The sequence below is a fragment of the Oryctolagus cuniculus genome, chromosome 15, assembly GCF_051225735.1.
Source record: "Oryctolagus cuniculus isolate XC-2025 breed Fujian yellow rabbit chromosome 15, ASM5122573v1, whole genome shotgun sequence".
Classification (NCBI taxonomy): Eukaryota; Metazoa; Chordata; class Mammalia; order Lagomorpha; family Leporidae; genus Oryctolagus; species Oryctolagus cuniculus.
The window spans coordinates 32,057,660-32,081,655 of NC_142881.1; the positions used below are offsets into that span (position 1 = coordinate 32,057,660).

At 54.7% G+C, this 23,996-nt stretch overlaps 1 protein-coding gene and 1 long non-coding RNA gene across 6 annotated transcripts; both read right to left on the minus strand.

The window, feature by feature from the left end:
* Window positions 1-1,208: 1,208 nt before the first annotated feature.
* Window positions 1,209-5,364, minus strand: MARVELD1 (MARVEL domain containing 1). Its single transcript, XM_008270305.5, has 2 exons — window positions 3,286-5,364; window positions 1,209-2,107 (listed from the first exon to the last, which is right to left on the minus strand). Exon 1 carries the CDS (start codon window positions 5,147-5,149, stop codon window positions 4,628-4,630), a length of 522 nt encoding a protein of 173 aa, XP_008268527.1. The 5' UTR covers window positions 5,150-5,364; the 3' UTR covers window positions 1,209-2,107; window positions 3,286-4,627.
* A 13,336-nt stretch (window positions 5,365-18,700) lies between these two features.
* Window positions 18,701-23,833, minus strand: LOC149121948 (uncharacterized). 5 transcript variants are annotated; one of them, XR_016222064.1, is made up of 4 exons: window positions 23,242-23,833; window positions 21,451-21,523; window positions 19,270-19,344; window positions 18,701-18,997 (listed from the first exon to the last, which is right to left on the minus strand). It is a non-coding gene; the product is annotated as an uncharacterized LOC149121948 (long non-coding RNA). The 5 variants fall into 5 exon arrangements; XR_016222065.1 differs by having other exon boundaries at window positions 21,451-21,503; window positions 23,242-23,797; XR_016222062.1 differs by having other exon boundaries at window positions 21,451-21,644; window positions 23,242-23,719.
* Between the last annotated feature and the right edge of the window lie 163 nt (window positions 23,834-23,996).

Below are 23,996 nucleotides of genomic sequence, written 5' to 3' on the forward strand. Positions count from 1 at the left end.
CACACATACACGTTCATTAAATGGGAAAAACCCGATTAGATTCTATTTCTGAACACCTGGTCTACAGGAAGAAAGCCCAACTCCACCCTAAGCTCCAGAGCCTGCCAAAGAGGCGCAGAGGACCGGGAACATCTGCCTTCCGGCCCCGTCCCATGACAGGCAGGCGGTGACTCAGGTAAGGGCCTTTCCTCCCTGGGGCGCTGTGACTCCAAGGTACCATGGCAACTTCAAAGGCTACTGGGGAGAGGGAATAAAATAGCAGCACATTTTCTGGTGCAGGAAGCTCCACTGAGCTACAGGAAAGCACAGCAGGGCTACCAGCCTCTGCCTGAAGTGGAGCCACTGTTTTAAGCTTTGTGTGAAACTCGTGGGTAGGCACGAGCAGGAAAAGGGGCCTCCGCAGAGTAGCATTTCCTCTATCATGGAAATCCCGAAGCAAGCCACAAAAGGAGGGGCGTGGTGTGTGTGCGTGCAGTGCCCTGCACCGGGGAACATTCTTTGGCAGAGAGTGGCTGTGGCAAGTACACAGCGTCAGATCCCAGCCTGGATCTGTTCCCGGTGAGTTTTGAGATCTGCCAGGAGAATCCTATTTCCTGGCTGCAGACGTGGGGCCCAGGGCACAGGAAGGAGGAGCTGCCTGTTCGCTCTGCCCTCACACCCTCCCCAGGGCATCTCAGCCAGCAGGCATGGTGGGCTGGGCAAGCGACCTCTGGGGCATCAGGCGGCAGCCGGGTCAGAGCCGGCACAGTGTGTGCGGGGCCTGGGCTCCAGGACACTGCACACTGCCCCATCAGCTGCGTGGCATCAGGTTGCCTCCCCACCCTGGGCTCTACTTCCCCTGCTGCAAAAGGATGGGGACCCTTCTGGCACCACAACCACAGTCTCTGTGAGCTTAGAATGACAGCGAGGCTCCCAAACAGAGGCCCATTGAGAGGCAGACGCCAGCCTCGGGATTCCCTCCAGCCCGGGCAGGGCCAGACATGAGCAGTTTCCTTCCTCCCGGGTCCTGGCCTCAGGCAACCCCTGCTCCCTACCGAACCGGCCATCTGTGAACTCACTCTTCTTTCCCTCCCAGAAGGGAAGAGGAGAGCAGGGAGACAGAGGCGGTGGCCCACAGGGCAGTGTGGATGCAGAAGTGGGGTGGGTGCCGGGGGCACCCGGACAGAGGGTCACTGCAGCGACCAACATGGAAGACACATATGCCAAGGTTACATAAACCAAACTTTATTCAGAAAAGCATATTAGTAATCACCACTAAACTAGAGAACAAGGCACGTTGGCATCCTCTCCCTCACCATCCTCACCCCTCCCTCTGATGTTCTTTGTAGAACACTGTAGAAATGCTACCCAGGGTGACCTTGGACTGGCCTGAGTCCTGGTGTTCCGAGGGGGAGGCCTGTGAGACCACTCCCAGGATCCAGAAGTCCTGGGCTGGGTCAAGTGACCCTCTCTAGGGTATAGGGCCTGGAGTGGGGATGGGGTGGGGATGGTGGCAGTCCTGTGTATCCATCTCACACGTGGCGGCGAGCACCACCAAGCCACTGGAAGCCAAGCGGGAAGGCACATCTGAAAGAACAGAGGGCTCTGGCGTGCTATGGGCACATCTGGAAGGAAGAGACTCCTGCCGCCCAGGAAAGTCACGTGACCACTAAGAGCACACCAGGGGGGGGGGGGCTGAGGGCTGGGAGGGAGGTCCTGGGGGGACTGGAGCCAAGCTGAGGATGTAACTTAGATGGTGATTTTTCAAAAAGACAAAAGGAAAAAGAACAAAAGCTGGAATGAAACCCACTGTTTAGGGTGCAGGGTGCACAGCTCAGTCCCGGGTGTCTGAGATCTTGTGTCCAAATCAGAGCACAGGAAGAATCAGGAATTCTCTTGGGTTCAGGCACAATCAGTCTTCATGCATCGTGGCTCTTCCATCTGATGGAAGCCAAGGAAGCTGCTGGGCAGAGGGCATTTCCTCTCCCCTTGCCTCTGCTGCCAGGGAAGACCCGGATTCCTGCTGTTGGCCCTGGCCGAAATGGTGCTTCCAGCCCAGGAAGTGGGCCCTGGCGGAGGTGAGCAGGATCAGCCCTGGGAAGCTCCATGGGCCCAGCAACGCAGAAACCTGCAACAGAAGAGCAAAGTCACTGGGCTTCCTAGGTCCCTGCGCATCCTAGCAACGCCCACCCCAGTTCTGGTGGCACCAATGGTTGAGCTGAGGGAACAGTTGTCCTTCCTGGAGCATGGCAGTGGGACCCAGCCTAGGCGAGACACTAAAGTGCTCAGGGGACCCTGGGGGCTCCGTGTTCTGGGATTTCCCAGAGGAAAGACACTACCAACACTTTAATGGGCAACAAAGTTTCGGTTTTACAAGATGACAAAAGTTCTGTAGACAGGCGGTGGTGACGGTGGTACAACAATGTGAATGTGCTTAATGCTGCTGAACTGTACACTTAAAAATGGCTAAGTTGGGGCCAGCACTGTGGTGTAGTGGGTAAAGCCACCACCTGCAGTGCCAGCATCCCCTATGGGCACTGGTTCAAGTCCTGACTGGTCCACTTCCAATCCAGCTCTCTGCTATGGCCTGGGAAAGCAGTAGAAGATGGCCCAGGTCCTTGGGCCCCTGCATCCATGTGGGAGACCTGGAAGAAGCTCCTGGCTCCTGGCTTCGGATTGGCGCAGCTCCGGCCATTGTGGCAAATTGGGGAGTGAACCAACAGATGGTAGACCCCCCCCTTCTCTCTCTCTCTCTTTGCCTCTCCTCTCTGTGTAACTCTGACTTTCAAATAAATAAATAAATATTTTTTAAAAATAATGGCGAAGTGGTAAAGTGTGTGTGATGTGTATTTCACCACACTGATTATCTCGAACAACTATGACCCCTACTGTATATGGTACTGGCTGGGAGCGCTGGGGCTTACATTCACCACACCTCACTACAGTTGATGGGGAAGAGATGTGGATACATGGCGGCAGGCCTACCTTTAGTGCTTAGTCAGACTTACACACCCGCTCTCCACTCCACCCCCTTCACAGTCACAACAGATGCCAACACGGCTACAACATACAAAGTTTCAAGAACACATGCCCCCCACCCATCCTTTCTGATCCAAAAAAGGCTGCACTCTTTCAAGAGCAGACTTCCGCAGGGTTCCCCAAGGTTAGATTTCCCCATTGTGGTTGCTACTGTCATCCCTCCAACTTGCTCCCAAGAAAAGCCCTTTAACTTTTGGGAAAGGAGGAGACGCCATCCTTTCTACAAAGGCCTATGACCCCTTTCTGGAAAACCAAGAAGCATCTTACCACGGAGGCCTGGCGAGCCATTCACCCTGGTTCCACACCTTCTCTGCCAGCTGCCACGGTCAATGCCAGCATCTTGTACAGTTGACTTTGCTCCAGACTAGGAAACCATCAGGATAGCATTGGCTTCTTTTCTCCAATGATGTAAAGGAAAGTTCAAGTTCACCAGCTCCAAAGTCTCTGGCTGCAGAGGGGCAGCTGCTCTGCTCGCTTTACACAGAAACTGCCTGGCTGCTTGGAACCTGAAGGCTGGAATACGGTCCAGCCCCAGGCCGTTAACACAGCAAAGTTGATCCCTGGGCTGCTTTCACACCCGGACCTTCCACAGTCTCTGATACACTTATGGGCGTCGTGGATCTCCAAGAAAGGGAGCTAGCACCATCGTCGAACTCATTTGGCCATGAAACTTTTAAAGGCGGCTCCTGAGCTGGGGTTCTTAGAACACCCTCTGCTTTGATGTCACAGCGCTGGACCTATGGTCCTGGGACCGTGCTCTGATCTTACTGTGGCTGATCCCAAGAGCAGGCTGTGAGTCACCCACTGTGAAACAACGGGTGGGCTCACCCTAACCTTCCGCGATAGGGAGATCCTAAGGCAACAGATACTGGGATTTGGAGTGCGGCAGAAGCCTGCGAGAGGAGGCCGGGGAGGAGGCCGCGTCAGGACGAGGTCAGCGAGGTTCGAGTGTCCCTCTGCATGGCCTGTGAGTAGGCGGGGGCGAGCGAGGACTCCACGGGGGCGCAGGCACAGCTCAGGGGCCCTTCTCACCCATCCCCACCTCTGCAGCAGGGCCCCACCGCCAAGGCATCAGAGCCCCGAGGGATAGGCAAGGGCAGGCTGCCAAGATGCCCGCACGACCCCAAGCCAAATTCAAACCTGTTGCCCAGCCCGGGGCCAGCCGAGGCCGCGCGTCTACCTTTTACAGCTCCCAAGGCTGAAAAGGGGGCCGGGTAAGAGGGTGCCCTTCCGAGCGCGCCAGGGAGGGAGGTGGCCGCGGCGCAGCAGTGAGGCTGGTTTCCATCTGGGAGCCTCCCCCGGATCTACGCAGCGGCCGTCCACGTCTCGCTCTTCGCCGGGAAGGGGAAGAAGAATCGCTAAGTTTCGCCTCGAGGAGGCCCCTCTCCAAGTGCGCATCCGCCCGCCCCTCGGATCGCAGCCTGCGCAGATCCCTGGAGACCACGCGCTGGGCGGCGGCGTTGCCGTCGGGCAGGAACTACGGGCCGGGATTCCTGGGCGCAGGCGGCGGTGGGAACGCAGGGCCGGGGAGGGGGCCAGGGACACGGCTGCGGGAGGGATGTGGCGGGGTCCTCCGCCCAGGTCGCGGCCCGGGCGGGCGCAGGCGGCCTCACGCCACCTCCAACTTGCCCTGGTAGCGACGGCAGCAGCCGTAGAGAGCCGAGAGCAGGTAGAGGCCGAGGCAGAGGCCGCCGCAGACGGCGGCCGCCAGGAAGGCGTGGTAGGCGCAGGGCAGCGGGTAATCCTTGAGGTTGCAGTAGCTGTGGCGCTGCGTCTGGTCGATCATGATGCCCGTGGCCGCGCCGTAGAGGGCGGCCGCCAGTAAGTCGTGCGCCACGTTGACCACGAGCCAGCGCGATCCCAGCACGGGCACCAGCTCGTGCTTGCCCAGCAGGGTGACGAAGTAGAGGCCCAGGGTCAGCAGCCAGAAGAGCACCGACACGAAGAGCGCGAAGTGCACGGGGCCCTGGTACTTGCTGGTGGCGATGGTGACCCAGAAGGCGGCGCCGGCCAGCAGCTGCAGCAGCCGCAGCACGCCCAGCGGGCCGCGAAGGAACGGCCGCTGCAACTGCACCGCGCCGCGGGCCGAGCGCGCCTGGGGCGGCGGCTGGCGCGGGGGCGGCGGGAGCATGGCCCCCGGGCGCGGTGGCGGCGGCGGCGGCCCGAGCAGCGGAATGGCGGCGCCTTGCTCGCGGGGGCGGCCCGGCCCGGGTGCCCGCTGCGGCCGCCTCGCCGGGTCCCCTTCGCGGTCCTTCTCTTCCTCCGCTGCGCTCCGCACCCTTCCTCCCCTCTCTCCGCCCCTAGCCCTCCTCTCTCCCTCTCTGTCTCTTTCTCTCTCCACCCTCCTGCCCGCCCTTTTCCCGTCTCCTCCCCTGCTCGCTCCCCCCGGCTTCCTGCCATCTCTCCTTCCGCCTCGCTCTGCGCCCGGGCTACCCCTCTCCCCGCCGCTCGGATTCCTTCATCCTCCGGCCCCGGGGGGCGGTCCCGCACCCCGCGGTCGGCCGCGCCCTGCAGGGCCTTGTCTGCCACGGCCACGGCCGCCCCGACGCGCCCTGAGTCGCGGGCTCCCGCCTGGCTTCAAGAGCGCGGCTTCCCAGCCTCGGCCTGGGCCTTCGCCGCTACCGGGGTCTCTTGGCCCTTCCTTGGCCAGGACAGGGAGAGGTGCTGGTCTTGAACCCACAGCCGTTATCCGCAGGGTGTCCGCAATGGCCTACCCTGCCCGTCCTCCTCACCGCCCTCAACCCGCCCCAATTCCTGTTGCCCAGAGGTAGGCTCAGACTTTGTCCTGGACGGGCATCCAGCGACCCTCGTGGTGTCGGAGGAAGGGACCGCGTCGTCCCACTCCCACGAAGCGCACCGGCCTCTCCCAGTCTGGCCTGGGTTGAAAACGGGCTACCTGGGGGGCCCGGGCCCCTTGCGCGGGAGCCCTATGCCCCGCGAAGCCCCGCGGTTCGAATGCCTTCCGTGCATTCTAGCTCAAGCCCAGTGCAACCCAGAGAGACATACAATCATCCTCGTTTTAGTGAGAAGGGAGAGGTTCAGACCAAACAACTGTAATTACAGCTGGTTCTGCCTCCCCTTCAGAGCCAGCTTCGTTCGGGGACACAGCATGAATTCAGCCTCTTCTACGTGGCGGCGTATTTCACAATCTGGCCCCAACTTCTAACTTCCTGGTTATCCACTTCCTTTACCGATGCTCTCACCCACCAAGCCGACCCTCCCAATCCTTTTCAATTTCCCAAATACTCTCAGGCCCCACTTGGTTGGCAAATGCCTACTTATCCTTGGATGCCCAATTTATTTTTTAAAAAAGATTTTATTATTTATTTGAGAGGCAGAGTTACAGTGAGAGGGAGAGACATAGAGAAAGGTCTTCCCTCTACTGGTTCACTCCCCCAAATGGTTGCAACCGCGGGAACTGGACTGATCCGAAGCCAGGAGCCAGGAGCTTCTTCTGGGTCTCCCACGTGCGTGCAGGGGCCCAAGCACTTGGGCCATCTTCTTTCCCAGGCCAGAGCAGAGAGCTGGGTTGGAAGAGGAGTAGCCAGGACTAGAACCAGTGCCCACTGTGCTACAGCCCCGAGCCCCATGGCCACATCCCATATGGGATGCCAGGGCCGCAGACGGAGAATTAACCTACTGCACCACAGTGCCGGCCGGTGGATGCCCAATTTAAATGCATCCCTCTGCAGTGGTTCCCAGTCTGCTGCAGCGCAGCTGGCACCAAGGAGACCTTGGTAACTGTCAGCGGAGCGGGTGACTCAGAGGGTTCCTCTTACCCTGGGGACGGTGTATGCACCAAACCTCCAGCAGAGCCCACGCTGCAGGGCTAGTCCTTCATCTGCAGGTCATGACAAGAATCCACTGGCCCCTGCCCTGGCTGGGCAGCCTGGCTTTCATCCTTAGGGGAGAAAAGCTATGGGGCATCTCAGATTGGGAATGCCACTCACTGCCAGCAGTACTCGAAAAAGCTCCGACCACATATCTGCAATAAGTACATATGGATGTGTAACATCCACACCTAAGAGTGGGGCACGGAGGCCTGGGTACCAGCCTGGGAGTCAGACTGCCCGGCCTTGCACTGCGGCTTCACCACTCGGTGCTGGGACCTGGACCCAGGGACTACCAAGCCTCTTAGTGCTTCTATTCCCTCTCTGGTAAAGTTTTTTTACTCAGCAAATACATATTGAGCTCCAATTAAGTGCTAAGCACTGTTTTAAGGTCTAGTGATATATAAGGCATATTTTTTTTAAGGAAGTGATATAATATGTTTCCTAGGGAATTTTAAAAGTCTGCTTCATTTATTTGAAAGGCAGAGCAAAAGAGAGAGAGCTCTTCCATCCATCCACTGGTTCACTTCCCAAATGCCTGTAATAACCAGGGCTGGGCCAGGCCAAAGCCAGGAGCCTGGAACTCCATCTGAGTCTCCCACATGGGTGGCAGAGACTCAAATACTTGGGCCATCATCTGCTACCTCCTGGGGTGTACATTACCTGGAAGCTGGGTTGGAAGTGGGTGCTGGACTTGAATCCAGGGGCTCCCATATGGGACACAGATGTCCCGGGTGGTATATTAACCTGCTGTGCCACAATGCTCATCCCTGTATATGTGGTATTTATTAGTTGAATACTCACTACACGCTTGACGTTACTATGGACACTTGATATTCATTATTCTACTTGATCCTTACCTCAACCCGAGAAAATGATTGCTATTAGCTCTTATTCATTGATGGGAAAACTGGGACTTAAAAGGTTAAAGAAGTTGATCTTGGAGGCCCAGCATTGTGGCGTGGGGATAAAGCCACCATCTGCCATATGGATGCCAGTTTGTGTGCAGGTTGCTCCACTTCTGATCCAGTTCCCTGTTTGTGGCCTGGGAAAGCAGTGGAAGATGGCCTAAGTGCTTGGCCCCTCCCACCATCTAGGAGACCCAGATGAAGTTCTTGCTCCTGATTTCAGCCCAGCCCAGCTCCGTCCAATGAGGCCATTTGGTGAGTGAATCAGCAGATGGAAGATCCCTCTCTCTATGTCTCCCTCTCTCTTTCTGTAACTCTGAATTTCAAATGAATAAGTAAATCTTTTTTTAAATGTTAATAAATAAATCTTAAAAAAAAAAAGTTGGGGCTGACGTTTGGCATGGCAGGTTAAGCCTCTGCCTCCGATGCCAGCATCCCATATGGGCGCCAGTTCGAGTCCTGGCTGCTCCACTTCTGATTCAGCTCCCTGCTAATGCACCTGGGAAAGCAGCAGAAGATGACCCCTGCACCCACATGGGACACTGGGAGGAAGCTCCTGGCTCCTGACCACGGCCCAACCCAGCACTTGTCATTGTGGCCACTTAGGAAGTAAACGGCAGATACAAGATCTCTCTCTCTCTCTCTCTCTGCCTTTCAAGTAAACAAACAAATCTTAAAAAATAAATAAAAAGTTGGCCCTGTTCACAGAGCCATTTGTGACAGTTTAAACAGGATCCCCGAGGAGTGGACTCTGCATCCACATGCAAAGTCCATCAGCTGCTCTCCCAGGAACCCAGGAAGGTTGAGGCCTCGACCATAGAAACATAACCTGTGTTAATGTTGAGACACAAACCAAGTGTTCTGAACCCAATTCCAGGGCTTTCCCCCAGCATCCCTTAGCAACCCTGGACTGACCTCTTCAATGCTCCCCACCCCCACCCCTGCCTGTCTTGCGTAGGGCTGGATCTGGGTGCGAAACTGCTGGCAGGGGATTCCTGGGAGCAGAGGACTTGGGCTGGCATTGGGAGGGAGGATGGGGCAGCCTTCCCCTCTTCTAAAAAAGGCATTGGAGACTGCACGTCAGGGCGCCATCTGCTGGGCACAAACTTCCAGCCTCAGGAGTCCAGTCTTGGTCCTTACAAGGAAGCATCTTCCCTTGCCTTTGGGGATGGTATTTTTAGCCTCTGGAATTCTGAAAACACTCCAAGGGGTGATACAGCAGACTTTCTGGAAAAATGTAACTATGCAGAAAGATCTTGAACCTATCTAACTCAACAAATATGATTAAAGCACTTGCCTGATGCGCACAATCCGGATGTGGGAGGCCTCAGCAGAGGACCAGGCCCGGCTGGCGGCGAGTGCCTGCTCTCTGCTGGCAGTGGAGGGTGCCTGGGGATGCTGGGAGAGATGCAGGTGAGGGGAACAGGGAAACGCAAAAGGGCAGGTGGGGACGGGGAGGGGAGGCCTGGGCAATCCGTAAGCACAGGGTGTCATTTGAGGTGGATAAGTTTCCACAGGCGGTGATGACAAACAAGCCTTGGAGGGAGCCACAGTCCCTGTGGGTCCTATACGCCCCTGGATGCTATCACTAGGTATAGCCAATAATGCCAGGCCATGGCTGCTTTTTAAAGATTTATTTTATTTATTTGAAAGAGTTAGAGAGAAGTAGAGCCAGAGAGAGGTCCTCCATCTGCTGGTTCACTCCCCAAATGACTGCGATGGCCAGAGCTGAGCTGATCCAAAGCCAGGAGCCAGGAGCTTCTTCTGGGTCTCCCACATGGGTGCAGAGGTCCAAACAGTTGGGCCGTCTTCCACTGCTTTCCCAGGCCACAGCAGAGAGCTGGACCAGAAGTGGAGCAGCCAGGGACTTTAACCCACTGTGCTACAGCCCCGGCCCCCATGGCCACTCTTAACCCAACTGTTTCTCAGGGCTGGGTTTGCAGCCTTGAGAGATGAGAAACATCTTCCAAAGAGCAAACTTGCTTATGATAAAAAACAGTAGCAGTGGGAACGGGGGTGGGACTCCAGGTTCAGTGCCCCCAGCTGGTGAAATGTGCACCTGGGCCCCCGTGAGAGCTGGGGACAGGGGGAGCGCACAACTCCGAGGCTCGTGCCGCTCTGACTCCAGAAAGTGTCTTCTCCCAGCCTCTGGGAAACCATACTAGGTCCGCTCATCAGCTTGTAAGGTAGGCAAAAGGAAGAGCAGGGCCTAGGCTGCCCAGGGGACGGGTAACCGTGCGGTAAGCCCTGGTGCCACGACTTTCAGTGTTGCCAGAAGGGAAGCTTGGAAGAGGGTTCGTGTGGCCTGACCTCAGATCCCAGGATCAGCACTGACCAGAGTCAGATCCTGTTCTAGCTTCAGTCCCTGGGCCACTGTGCAAGTTCTGAATATACAGAGTCTGTGTACATTTGTTTAACACCTCTGATGCACCAGGCCTTCAGCCGGCGCTGGGCTGCCACTTGAGACACACCTGCTAACAGCAGAGAAAAAGTGCATGGCAAGAAAGCAGCTGGATACCAGAAGGTGCCTGGACTTTTTTTTTTTTTTTTTTTTGAGGGGGGAGGGGTTAAAAATTACCTTCATTTTCTCAAAGCTAATAAGTGCATTACAGGAAACTGAAAAACACAAGGAACACAGTACAAAGTCATCCGCAATCACAAGCAGTTGAGTTCAACATGTTCTTCTGGGTCCCGTGCACGCACACACAACATCCGCTTTTATGTGACTGAGCTATGGGATGTATGGATCATGTTTCTTCACACTTCATGAATATTTACCGATTCCAAATCCCAAAGCTGTATGAGTATTTTGTTAACCAAAAATATACTACATCAACTCAGTCTGTTAGGAAAAAATGTAATTGATTTTCTTGGGAACAAAAATTTTGTAAAAGACAAAAATAGCAGCAGGCCTCTAAATACAAGTTTTGGCTGAATTACAATTAAGACGCTGCATTCCCTTACAGTGACACACACAGCAACGGTGCATACTGAGTGTTCTAGGAGAATTCATGATCAGAATGGTATCATCGCCGGCGCCGCGGCTCACTAGGCTAATCCTCCACCTTGCGGCGCCGGCACACCGGGTTCTAGTCCCGGTCGAGGCACTGGATTCTGTCCCGGTTGCCCCTCTTCCAGGCCAGCTCTCTGCTGTGGCCAGGGAGTGCAGTGGAGGATGGCCCAAGTGCTTGGGCCCTGCACCCCATGGGAGACCAGGAGAAGTACCTGGCTCCTGCCATTGGATCAGTGTGGTGCGCCGGCTGTGGCGGCCATTGGAGGGTAAACCAATGGCAAAAGGAAGACCTTTCTCTCTGTCTCTCTCTCTCTCTCTCTCACTGTCCACTCTGCCTGTCAAAATAAATAAATAAATAAATAAGAATGGTATCATCCAAATATCAGCAAGAAGGCATGTTTGCATTCACTTGCTGAACGTACTCCCACAGCACAGCCAAGAAGAAATGCATGTCCACCGATGGCTGTCATCAACATGTAGACAGGACACCCCTCGCGTTGTACTTCCTTCTGCCCCTCTGCCGCCGGCCCAGTGAGGAAGTTCTGATACACGCCGACTGCTCAGAGGTGGCTTAACGATTCCAGGTCCAGGATGCACCTTTCCTATCAATTATAACAAAAAGATATTCACCAGCTCTACTTTTTATCACACATTGCCACTCCAAGACATCTATAAAGTATGGCTGTGGTAGAGAATAAACTTTGTCCATAATAAACATGGGTATTTACCCAAAAACGCACATATACACCTCCTGGTTTAATCTAAAAGCATCTTCTAGATATGGAGATACTAGTAATGAGCCCTTCCTTTCCCACCATTCCGGTGACCAAGTCCAGAACTGTGACATCTCCCTCCCAGAGGAGGGCTAGTAAGGGTCACTCCACAGATAGTCCTTCATAAAAAACTACTAAAAGGGACATTTACATAGGGATTATCTGAAGATTTTATCTTTATTTATTTGAGAGTTACAGTGAGAGGGAGACAGAGAGAAAGGTCTTCCTTCTGTTCACTCCCCAAATGGCTGCAACGGCCAGATCTGCACCAATCTGAAGTCAGGAGCCAGGTGCTTCTTCCCAGTCTCCATGGGGGTGCAGGGGTCCAAGCACTTGGGCCATCTTCTACTGCTTTCCCAGGACAAAGTAGAAAGCTGGATCCGAAGAGGATCAGCCGGGACTAGAACTGGCGCCCATATGGGATGCCAGTGCCGCACACGAAGGATTAACATACTGCGCCACAGCTCCGGCCCCAGGGATTATCTTTTTATTTATTTATTTATTTTTATTTTTTGACAGGCAGAGTGGACAGTGAGAGAGAGAGAGAGAGAGAAAGGTCTTCCTTTGCTGTTGGTTCACCCTCCAATGGCCGCCACGGCTGGCGCGCTGTGGCTGGTGCACCGCGCTGATCTGATGGCAGGAGCCAGGTACTTATCCTGGTCTCCCATGGGGTGCAGGGCCCAAGCACTTGGGCCATCCTCCACTGCACTCCCTGGCCACAGCAGAGAGCTGGCCTGGAAGAGGGGCAACCGGGACAGAATCCGGTGCCCCGACCAGGACTAGAACCCGGTGTGCCGGTGCCGCAAAGCAGAGGATTAGCCTAGTGAGCCGCAGCGCCGGCCCCAGGGATTATCTTATTACCTCTACTTTTAACATATTTTGGGCATTAGGAATTATTTTATCTTTTTTTAAAAAGATTTATTTGAAAGTCAGAGTTACACAGAAAGAAGGAGAGGCAGAGAGAGAGAGAGAGAGAGAGAGAGAGGTCTTCCATCCACTGATTCACTCCCCAGTTGGCCACAATGGCTGGAGCTTAGCTGATCCGAAGCCAGGAGCCTGGAGCTTCTTCTGGGTCTCCCACATGGGTGCAGAGGTCCAAACAGTTGGGCCATCTTCCACTGCTTTCCCAGGCCATAGCAGAGAGCTGGATTGGAAGTGGAGCACCCGGGACTCAAACCAGCGCCCATATGTGATGCTGGCACTGCAGGCAGCGGCTTTACCCACTATGCCACAGCGCCGGCCCCAAGAGTTACTTATCTTTAATACAGAGCAATGTTAACTAAAATGCATGTATATAACAATGGGTGGACAATCGAAACAATATAACAGGAAGGTAACCCTTCTTATGCATACTTCTGCCTGGACTCTTATCATTCAATTGCTAAACATTCCCTGGACACCTGCTATAGACTTGGCATCCTGCCACAATTATATGCCTGAGCTGGAAGACACCTTGAAGATCATTTATTCCAGGCTTCACATTTTATGGAAAGGGTGATCAAGACCCAGAGAGGAGAAATAACTTGCCCCAGGTCACACAGCTGGTTGTTGAGGGAAATGCCAAGTGTAGCACCTAGGTCTCCTGACTCATGATCCAGAGCTCACTCTATGACCCCATTGGGAGAGCACCCAGACATTAAGAGTCTGTGGATCAGGTGGCCTGTCGCTCCCCCACTCGCGGAGGAACGACACCGGACCCTGCGCTGTTCTCTTTGCCCGGCCCTTCCCAGGTTTGCTGCCACCACCCCCACACCCCCACCTCCGCGGAGGGGCGGCACACCACCAGCCGGCTCTCTCAGGGGTTCCTCAGATGTTCCTCCTGCATGTTGTCTCTCTCCTCCTTTATAATCCTCTTCCACCAATCCCAACTCTGCTGGCGTTCTCTCCCCACGGGCTGAGCACGCTGCTCTCCTCCAGTCAGGGGCAGGATCAGCTCCTACAGCTTGTTAGTCGAATTGGTGAGGCAGCTGTGTGGAAGTTGTTTATTCTCTCTCAGCACCATATGGTGGGAGATCAGATGCATAGAGTTAGTCTTAGCAGTTCCAGTAGTTTAGTCTAGTCTCAGTAATCTCAGTATTTGTCCTCAGTATTTATTTGTCCACAGTCTTAGTACTTATTTGTCTCCCGGGCGACGGGCCCTGCTCCCCACAGTGGCCCTGCAGGAGTGCTGTGGAGTCAGGGTCAGTACATGAACTCTCATCGCTGGGCCAAGATGGCCACTACCAGGCTGTGGGGACAGAGGCTACATTTTTGGTGCAGGAAGTCCCCTCTGGAAGATGCTGCATGGGACACCAGGTGGTTCGTGAGCTTCTGAATCCAACCCCTGAGGAATACGCGAGCCTCTGCCTGAGCTGGGAGGCAGCCTGGACTCTAGGAAGGTTTTGGTAAAGCAGGGCTAACAGAAGCATGGTCAGGGCCTCGGCCAGCAGTGAAGGTACTTGACTGGCTCAGCCCTCACTCCCTAGGGGATGCCAGCCAGAACCAGACCAGGAGCCACAGGTACCCTCTGAGGCTTGTCTTTTGCCCCTAAAGCTGTGCCATCAAGAGGATGCCCATGAGGTGCTGAGGGTGCCTCCTGCTGGGACCTATATTGGGGACTTACAGATCCTAGCGGACCACACTCCCAGGGGAAGGAGGGACCTCATGTACACGGTGGACACCCTGAGGCAGGATGGACTGGGAAGTCACCACCAGGGTACACGAGGGGAAGTAGCTCACCAAACATCACCACCATCTGCATGTGCCAGCTGCTTTCTACCTGCTGGGCTGTTAAGATGAGGAAACTGAGGTTGGGGTTGGCACTGTGGCGTGGTGGGTAAAGCCACTGCCTGCAATGCTGGCATCCCATATGGGTGCCAGTGTGAGTCCCAGCTGCTCCTCTTCCGATCCAGCTCTCTGCTATGGCCTGAGAAAGCAGTAGAAGATGGCCCAAGTGCTTGGGCCCCTGCACCCACATGGGAGACGCAGAAGAAGCTCCTGGCTTCAGATCAGCTCAGCTCTGGCCATTGTAGCCAATTGGGGAGTGAACTAGCAGATAAAAGGCCTTTCTCCCTCTGCCTCTTCTCTCTCTGTGTAACTCTGACTTTCAAATAAACAAATAAATAAACCTTAAAAAAAAAAAAAAAAAAAAAAACCTGAGGCACAGGAAGTTTTGTGAATCATCCAGCATCACACAGCTCATAGAGATAGAAATGGAGTTCAGACATTTCCCAATCCAAGTTTTTTTTTTTTTTTTTTTGAAGATTTTATTTATATTTGAAGTAGAGTTACAGATAGAGAGGGGTAGAGACAGGGAAAGACCTTCTATCCCTTGGTTCATTCCCCAGATGGCCACAATGGCCAGAGTTGGGCTGATCCGAAGCCAGGAGCTAGGAGCTTCTTCTGGGTCTCCCATGCAGGTGCAGGGGCCCAAGAACTTGGGCCATTTTCTACTTCTCCAGGCCGTAGCAGAGAACTAGATCAGAAGAGGAGGAGCTGGGACACAAACAATTGCCCATATGGGATGCTGGCACTGTAGGCAGAGGGTTAGCCCCCTACGCCACAGCGCCAGCCCCCCAATCCAAGTTTAACATGTGCATCTATTTGGAGTGTCAGCCTTGGCCCAAGAGGACCCGAAACCTCAGAGGTCTGCCCCTGAGAGGTGGGGAGAAGAATGGCCCCATCCTATGGGAGAGATCAGCAGGGAGGGGCCGGGCAGCAGGTGCTGAGAGTGGGGGTGGTTGGTACAGGCCCTGACATCCACACTGAGGAAGAGTGACTTCGTGTGCACTGTTTCCAGCTCTCACCCAGCTATGCCAGGTGAGACCCAGGTGCCGTCAAAGCTGGAGGCGGACCTCGAGGACAACGTTTACCAGTGTCTCCTCCTCAGCCCTTCCAACAACACTGGGAAGCCAGGGACTTTAACATCTGCACTTGACAGATGAAGACAGTGGGGTTCAGAGACGGGCTAGTCAATGACAGAGCAAGGAACTGTCGTTATAAAACATCCTCCAACATTGGTTCAAAATTGCCATGCCACCCCCAAAACTGGGTTTGCCTGCCCAACAGTTACTGACACCAGGAGATGAAAGCAGGCGTTTATTTCCAAGTGCAGATAGCAAAGAGCTGGACAGCTGTTGTTAATTCCTGGGCTCCCTGAAGGGTAAGGGGTAAAGCTTCCTACGGAATGAAGTTGGGATTGACACGTGCGTGTTTAGCTCACGTCCAAGTCCCTGAAAGGTCTGTAGTGCTCGGGTCCCTCCTTTGACTAGTCAGGAATATCATGTTCTTTAGGGAACGTCAGTGGTGGCAAAGTGGGCTCCAGTCAGTCTGGGGGATACGTGGAGGTGATGGTTATTTTTTGCTCAGGACCCGGGGTCCCTGGAAAAGAGGCCCTTCATGATAAGACAAAACATCAGATGTTAAATTATAGATATTATGGCCAGCGCCGCGGCTCACTAGGCTAATCCTCCACCTAGCGGCGCCGGCACACCGGGTTCTAGTCCCGGTCGGGGCGCCGGATTCTGTCCCGGTTGCCCCTCTTCCAGGCCAGCTCTCTGCTGTGGCCAGGGAGTGCAGTGGAGGATGGCCCAAGTGCTTGGGCCCTGCACCCCATGGGAGACCAGGAAAAGCACCTGGCTCCTGGCTCCTGCCATCGGATCAGCGCGGTGCGCCGGCTGCGGCGGCCATTGGAGGGTGAACCAACGGCAAAGGAAGACCTTTCTCTCTGTCTCTCTCTCTCACTGTCCACTCTGCCTGTCAAAAAAAAAATTATAGATATTATGACATCTTTAGAGGAGATAAATGACCCTGGGGATCTTCTGTTCAGGGACCCAGGGGGCTGGCTGCATCTCTCCCTCAGTTGAGTCAATCTTAGTAAGAGGCTGATTTGCAACCACAAAAGGAGACAAGGGAACCATAAGCTAAGGGGGGAGGACCCTGGGAGGCCAGGACCTGGGGGTCTCCAGCACTGCGTCGAGGCGCTGTGCAGAACCTTGCTGTCACATTCCATCTCCGTCCCTGGAAAGGCCAGTGCTGCCTTACATTCTCTGAAGCCACTCTAACCATGAACTTTCCCCTTAGGTTCCAGCCGCACAAAGACTCTCCTTACCAGACATTGCTCACTCAAGACACAGTGCAGAAGTCATGTGGTCTCCCTTCTGCTACCACTTGAGTCTCCAAACGCCCATCACCACTGGAGTCTGTTAGAGATGTGGCAAATCATGGAGAGTTCCCCAAACTGTTGCCAGGAAATCTGCACCTCCGTCCCCAACCTGGTCAGGCAGAGCGGGACATGTGTCCGTGGTCCACAGAGGTCAAAGGTCACAGAAGTCACCAAAGACCCAAGAGCACCTTGACCTTACCCAAGTAGCCAAGAGCATGGCATTCAGGGATCAAGAGAAGCAACAGGAAGGGCAGGCATCATGGTGCACCAGGTGACGCTGCCTCTGGGGGTGCCTGCATGCCATGTCCGAGGGCCAGTTCAGGTGCTGGCCACTCCACTGCTGATCTAGCTCCTGCTAATGCAGCTGGGGAGGCAGCTGCTGATGACCCACGTACTTGGGTTCCTGCCACTCATTTGGGAGACCCAGATGGAGTCAGTCTCCTGGCTTTGGGCTGGCCCAGCTCAACTCTTGGGAGCATTTAGGGAGAGAAACCAGCATATGGAAGATATGTGTGTGTGTGTGTGTGTCTCCCTCTGTCATCCTACCTTTCAAATAAATAATTTTTTTAAAAAATAGAGAAGCAACAGGAATCTTCATTAGAGTGGAAATGCGCGGGAGGCCTGCCTCCCACCATGGGAGCCTTCCCCACCCCAACTCCTGGTGGTTCGAGACAGTTGAGTCATAGTTTACAGCCAGCCCCTATCCGCTGCTCCACTTCTGACCAAAGCTGGGCCTATCAGATTCCATTTCTTGGGGTGAGCATTTGGTGCAGCAGTTACGACTCCACTAGGGATGCCTGCATCCCATATTGGGGTACCTAGGTTTGAGTCCTCGCTGTACTTCCGATTCAGCTTCCTGCTAATGCTCCCCCTGGGAGACAGCAGGCACACATGTGGGAGACACAGATGAGTTCCTAGCTATTGGCTTCAGCCTGGCCCAGCCATGGCTTTTGCAGGCATTTGGAGAATGAACTAGTGAATAGAAGATTTCTCTCTGTCTGCCTTTCAAGTTAAAAACAAACAAATAAATAATTAAATGATTTTAAAAATTCCTTCTGGAATCCAGCTGAACAGTCAATCCTGAATAGAACTAATGCTGGGATAGCCAAAGCCAGTACATAAAGCAAATTTGTGGGGGGTATAAGTTATTTTTTAATGATTTATTTATTTATTTGAAAGGCAGAGCTAGAGAGAAAGAGCGAGACAGAGAACATGTGGGTGCTTCCATCCTCTGGTTCACTTCCTAAATGGCCACAACAGCTAGGGTTAGGCCAGGCTGAAGCCAGGAACCTGGAACTCCATGTAGGTCTCCCACGTGGGTGACAAGGACCCAAGTACTTGGACCATCTTCCGCTGCTTTCCCAGGCATGTTAGCAGGGGCCTGGATAGGAAGTGGAGCAGCCAGGACTCCAACCAGCGCCCATATGGGTTGCTAGTGTTTTAGGAGGCGGTTTAAGCCATTGCACTACAACATTGGCTCCAGGGATAGAAATTCTCAGTGAGTGGAGGAAGCCGGTCTACGGACAAGAGAAAAGGGGCGGTCAGGGTTCTCCAAAGAAACAGAGCTGAGAGAATAGATGGATGGACAGACAGATGACAGATAGACTGATTTCTGATAAGGATGTAGCTCAAGCAGTTATGGAGGCTGTCAAGTCCCCAGACCTGCCATGGGCGAACGGGAGCCCCAGGAGAGCCACCAGGGTGGGGGGTGGAGGTTCCAGTCTGAAGCTGGCGGGCTGGAGACCCAGCAGCAGGAGGAAACCCATGTCTCAGCTAAAGGCAGCAGAGCGGGAGTGCCCGCCAGCTCACCTGAAGCTCAGCCTCGAGCTGATCAGACAAGGCCCACCCACGCTGGAGGGCACAGTCATACGGGAGGTGGGTGTTCCAGGTGCGCCATCAGTGTCATCACTGCGCCGAACACCTGCCCCTCTTCGCTGCTGGTCACATCCTACCAGACTCACCGCTCTCTACTGCATCCGTCAGAGTCAAAACAGGAGGCAGAAACCACACAATAATTTGAGCACAGAAAGTTCAATCTGAAGAAGCGTCCATAACAGGGTTGGGAGTCCTGAAGGATGTGGCTACTGAGGAGAGAAGGGCAGAGGACAGAAGCTGTAAGGAGGAGCCACCACCGCCTGGGCTGAGATGGACCCTCAGGGCGAGCGCCCTTCCTGGCCCTCCCAGCAGGGCTGGAGTCCGGATCTCACTAGAGATGTGGCTGTGGCTCACGGGCTGCTGCTATGCTTCCGGGACTTCCTGGGAATCTGCCACTTGCAGTGCTGGGGTCCGCTGTCCACAGTAAGGTATTGCACCTGGAAACCAAGGAGGCTGTTAGGAAGGCAGGGCCACCGCACGTCGCTGACGGCCGCACCCTGGAGGAGGCCAGCACGGAAGTCGCCCACAAGGCAGAAGCCTGTGGGCCTGCCTCTGAAAGCGTCCTGCCAGCTCCCTCTGCTGACAAAGCGGAGCATGGGCCCAGCTGAAACAGAAAAAACACTTCTAGGTCTGCTCTCGCTATCCCAAAGCACAGCGAAGTGCAGACTGGGTGCCGCGAGGCGATACCTTGCCCACTGCCAGAGCCCACCTGCTCAGAGACCCGGCTTCCACACACACTCCTCCAGGTGCTCTGCACTTCGGTACTCCCAGGCAACGATTCCACCTGAAGAAGTACAAGTAGCGTTTTCAAGAGTGAAGTTCTCACCCTCTCTCCAAAGTAAAAGGCCTACACAGTTCCGACAAACATTTTCAAGTACACAACACATTGTTAACTACGCTGCATTGCTATATATCCGATCTCTAGAACTTACCTATCCTCTAACTCAAAGTTTATACTCTTTGACCAGCATCTCCATGTTGCTCACACCTCTCAAGCAGCCCCAACCTCTTACTTTGCTGTTTTAAGCTTGATTTATTTATTTATTTAATTGAGAGGTGGAGAGAGAGAGAGCCCACGCTCCCATCTGCTGGTTCACTCCCTAAATACGTGCATTAGCTGGAGCTAGGCCAGGGTCAGAGTCAAGAGCCAGGAACTCAATCCATGTCTCCTGCAAATCTGGCAAGAACCTAATTACTTAAGCCATCAGCTCCGCCTCCCAGGGTCCCATTGGTGGGAAGCTGGAGTCAGGAGCTGAGGCCAAGAATCGAGCCCAGGTACTCTGCTATGGGACATGGGCCTCTTAACCACTAGGCTAAGTGCCTACTCCGGTCTGGCGGCTTTAGATTACACATATAAGTGACACATCATGCAATATTTGTCTTTCAGTATCTGGTTTATTTAACTTAGAATATTGTCCTCTAAGTTCATCCATTTGGTTGTGAATAGCAGGACTTCCTTATTTTTTAAGGGTAAATAATATTCCACTGTGTGTGTTTCTTTATATATTCTTGATCAATTCTTTATACACAGACATAAAGGTTAAGTTATTTACTTAGGGTTGACCAGCTAGAACCCCTTTCCTCAACTCTGCTTCCCTTGAGCGGGAAAAATCAACCCTGGGTTCAACCATATTGGAGCTTGCAACAGAAGGGTAAATAACTTTCCATATTTTGAACCAAATGGAAAAAGTAGCTAAAAGCACTTTAGTCAGAAAGCAAGCATGAGTACATTTAAAATCCCACAGTGCCCAGGCTGTGTGCACGCTATTGTCCACCCTCAGAGAGACACCTGTCAGGGCCTGCCATGGCAGGCTGCGGGGGACTGTGGGCTGTTTGGAAGTGACTGTTCTACCCCAAAATAATGCAGAGTCATAAAACAAACAGTAGCCTGTCTTTATTTTTAAAACTGATACTGTGCTCATCATAGATTTTTTTACATTACCTTTGGTTTTTAATGCTGTATTATGATAACATCTATCTTGATTACTGAGTTTTTGGTCCCCTTGAAGTGTCTGTCAGGGGTCCAGCACCATGGGTTAACCTGCTTTGTGCAACACCCGCATCCCACACGGGTGCAGTTCAAGTCCCCCTGTTCCACTTCTGATCCAGCTCCCTGCTAATGCACCTGGGAAAGCGGTGGAAGATGGCCCAAATGCTTGGGCCCCTGACACCCACATGGGAGACCTGGATGAAGCTCCTGGATGCTGGCTTTGACCCAGCCCAGTCCTGGCTGTTGCAGCCATTTGAGGAATGAACCAGCAGACATAAGATTTCCTCTCCCTCCCTCTGTCTCCCTCTCCCTCTCTCTCCACTGCATTTCAAATGAAACAAAATCTTTAAACAACTTTGTAAAGTATTCGCCAGACTGGAGTTCCTCAGTCATCCCAGCTTCATCGGGGCCTTGAGTAAACCCAGCTGCTGGCCTGGCCTGAGCTATGCCAGTGTCCACAGCCCAGAGCCAGCTGTCGTGCAGGGGTGGTTACTGCCCCAGAGCTCCATTCTGTGGGTCCCACATGGCCCCACTCCTGGTGAGGCCTCACATGGCCCAGAGGACGGTGGATGTGTCGCTCCTTATCAGAAATACTGACTCATACAGCTGTAACAAACAACAGAAGTGGTTCCATTGTGTGGTAAGCACCCGGTCACATGTTGGCAAAAATGTTTGGAGACATCAGATACTCCCCACCCAGCCTTAATCACATCTGACCCAGAAGCCACAATTCCCGGTCGTAGGTTGGCAGTCATCTGAGCTCAAGGCATCAGAATGCGTTGGTTTTCCTGGCACTGATAAGCCAAGAGGTCGGCTTTCCAGGCCTGGCTCAGAAGCCCAGATTTCTGGCTTGGGAACGCACACAGCAGTGGGCTGGAAGGCTCTGCAGTCAATACTTACCCCCGCGCAGCCACATTGCTGATGTCTTTGTTCCTGCCAACATGTTCCCTGAGCTTCAGGAAATGGGAAGAGGCTGTTTTCGTGCCGAAGGAGAAAGTGCAGCCCGTGGCATGAGGAAGCTCAGACATCCCCTTCACCATCCAGAAGGAACTCCCAAATCCCAGGGCGCTGGCTCCTACCCCTCTCCCTTGGAACTTTTACACAAGAGACATCAAACTGCGATGATCACACGGTCAGCTCTGAAGTGAAAAGCCAGGGGGCCCAGCTGCCCAGACCCAGGCCCCCTTCCTGATGGGTTCTAAGCAACTGCACAAACAACCCCTCATTTTTTTTTTTTTTTACAGGCAGAGTTAGACAGTGAGAGAGAGAGAAAGACAGAAAAAAGGTCTTCCTTTTGTTGGTTCACCCCCCAAATGGCCGCTATGGCCGGCACTACACTGATCCGAAGCCAGGAGCCAGGTGCTTCTCCTGGTCTCCCATGGGGTGCAGGGCCCAAGCACTTGGGCCATCCTCCACTGCCTTCCTGGGCCACAGCAGAGAGCTGGACTGGAAGAGGAGCAACCGGGACAGAATCCGGCACCCCAATCGGGACTAGAACCTGGTGTGCCGGCGCCGCAGGCGGAGGATTAGCCTAGTGAGCCGCGGCGCCGGCCAACCTCTCATCTTTTTTTTTTTTTTTTTTTTGACAGGCAGAGTGGACAGTGAGAGAGACAGAGAGAAAGGTCTTCCTTTGCCGTTGGTTCACCCTCCAATGGCCGCCGCGGCCGGTGGCCTGCGGCCGGCGCACCGCGCTGATCTGATGGCAGGAGCCAGGTACTTCTGGTCTCCCATGGGGTGCAGGGCCCAAGCACTTGGACCATCCTCCACTGCACTCCCTGGCCACAGCAGAGAGCTGGCCTGGAAGAGGGGTAACCGGGACTAGAACCCGGTGTGCCGGCGCCGCTAGGCGGAGGATTAGCCTAGTGAGCTGCGGCGCCGGCCTCAACCTCTCATCTTCTAAGGAAGATGAACAAGCATCCATCAAGAGCCTATGGGGGCCGGCGCCGCGGCTCACTAGGCTAATCCTCCGCCTAGCGGCGCCGGCACACCGGGTTCTAGTCCCGGTCGGGGCGCCGGATTCTGTCCCGGTTGCCCCTCTTCCAGGCCAGCCCTCTGCTGTGGCCAGGGAGTGCAGTGGAGGATGGCCCAGGTGCTTGGGCCCTGCACCCCATGGGAGACCAGGAAAAGCACCTGGCTCCTGGCTCCTGCCATCGGATCAGCGCGGTGCGCCGGCCGTAGCGCGCCGGCCATTGGAGGGTGAACCAACGGCAAAGGAAGACCTTTCTCTCTGTCTCTCTCTCACTGTCCACTCTGCCTGTCAAAAAAAAAAAAAAAAAAAAAGAGCCTATGGGAAGTCCACGGCCCGACCACCCTATGTGCCCGATCTCATCTGATCTCGGGGGAGCCTACGGGACACTCCCCCGTATCCACTCCTGCCCCCTCCAAATCCAACTTGCAAGCTTGGCCAGAGCGACCTTCTGGAAACAAATCTGTCACCAGGGTGAGCCGAGCTAGTGTGGTAAAGCGCAGACTGGCATGAGTGGCACTTTAGTTAAGTGCCACAGAGGGCCTCTTACAAGAACACACAGAACTCCGCCCGGTTCAAGGCCTCGGAAGATCAAACGCAAACCTCTTCCTAGCCTGCCTCTGCCTTCTGCTTCCTCCACGTGCACCCTTGTTTAACTCCTCCCAACCACTGACTGCCTGGCCCTGGCGCGCCCTTCTCAGCCCCACTCCTCTGCATTCCCCCACCTGGGACTCCTTCAGCTCGGCTTCAATGCCGCTTCCAGCCTTCCAGGACCCCCCAAAGGGAGCTCCGACGCCTCCAGTCTACCCTCTTCAGTCGCAAACCGGTTACCGTGGTTGGGTGTCTGCCTCCCCCTTGGGGCTGTAATCTCTCCTGGGCTGTAATCTCCCCTGTTTACTGCCTGTCAAAGAACCGACACAGACCAGGTCCCCGATGGATACCGAGCGAATACAAACTCTATTTAGGGAACTGGCCCGATGTGGCACAGCTGGTTCAAACTTCGAACCCTGACGTCAAGGCTTTGAAGCCCGGGGTCTGACCGCAGCACTGACGCCTCATCCCGGCCCGTAACGCTAAACAGGTGGGCGGGGAGGTGTTTCAGGAGCCGCAGTTTAAAGCTCGGCCCGCGGAGACGCGAGCGCCGGCCTGTGGCCCGGGAGCAGGGGCATCAGTCACGTGTACCCGGCTGGCTCAGCCGCGGCCACCGCACCCAGGGACAGGAATGCTGCCCCGCCCGGCTTCCGCGCCGGCGAAACCGCGCGGGCCCGGAGGACTGACGTCAACGAAGGGGGCGCCTCCGGGACGCCGCGCGAGGGCGGCCGGGTGGGGGGCGGGGCCCAGGCGGGCACGCCTCCTCGCCGCTGCGCCCCCGCTGATTGGGCTCGGGGAATCTCCGCACTCTGCTGGCTAGGCCGGCGGAGGGAGGGGGCGGAGTCGGACACGCCCCGCTTCCCCTCTCCCACCGCTGATTGGTCCGCGG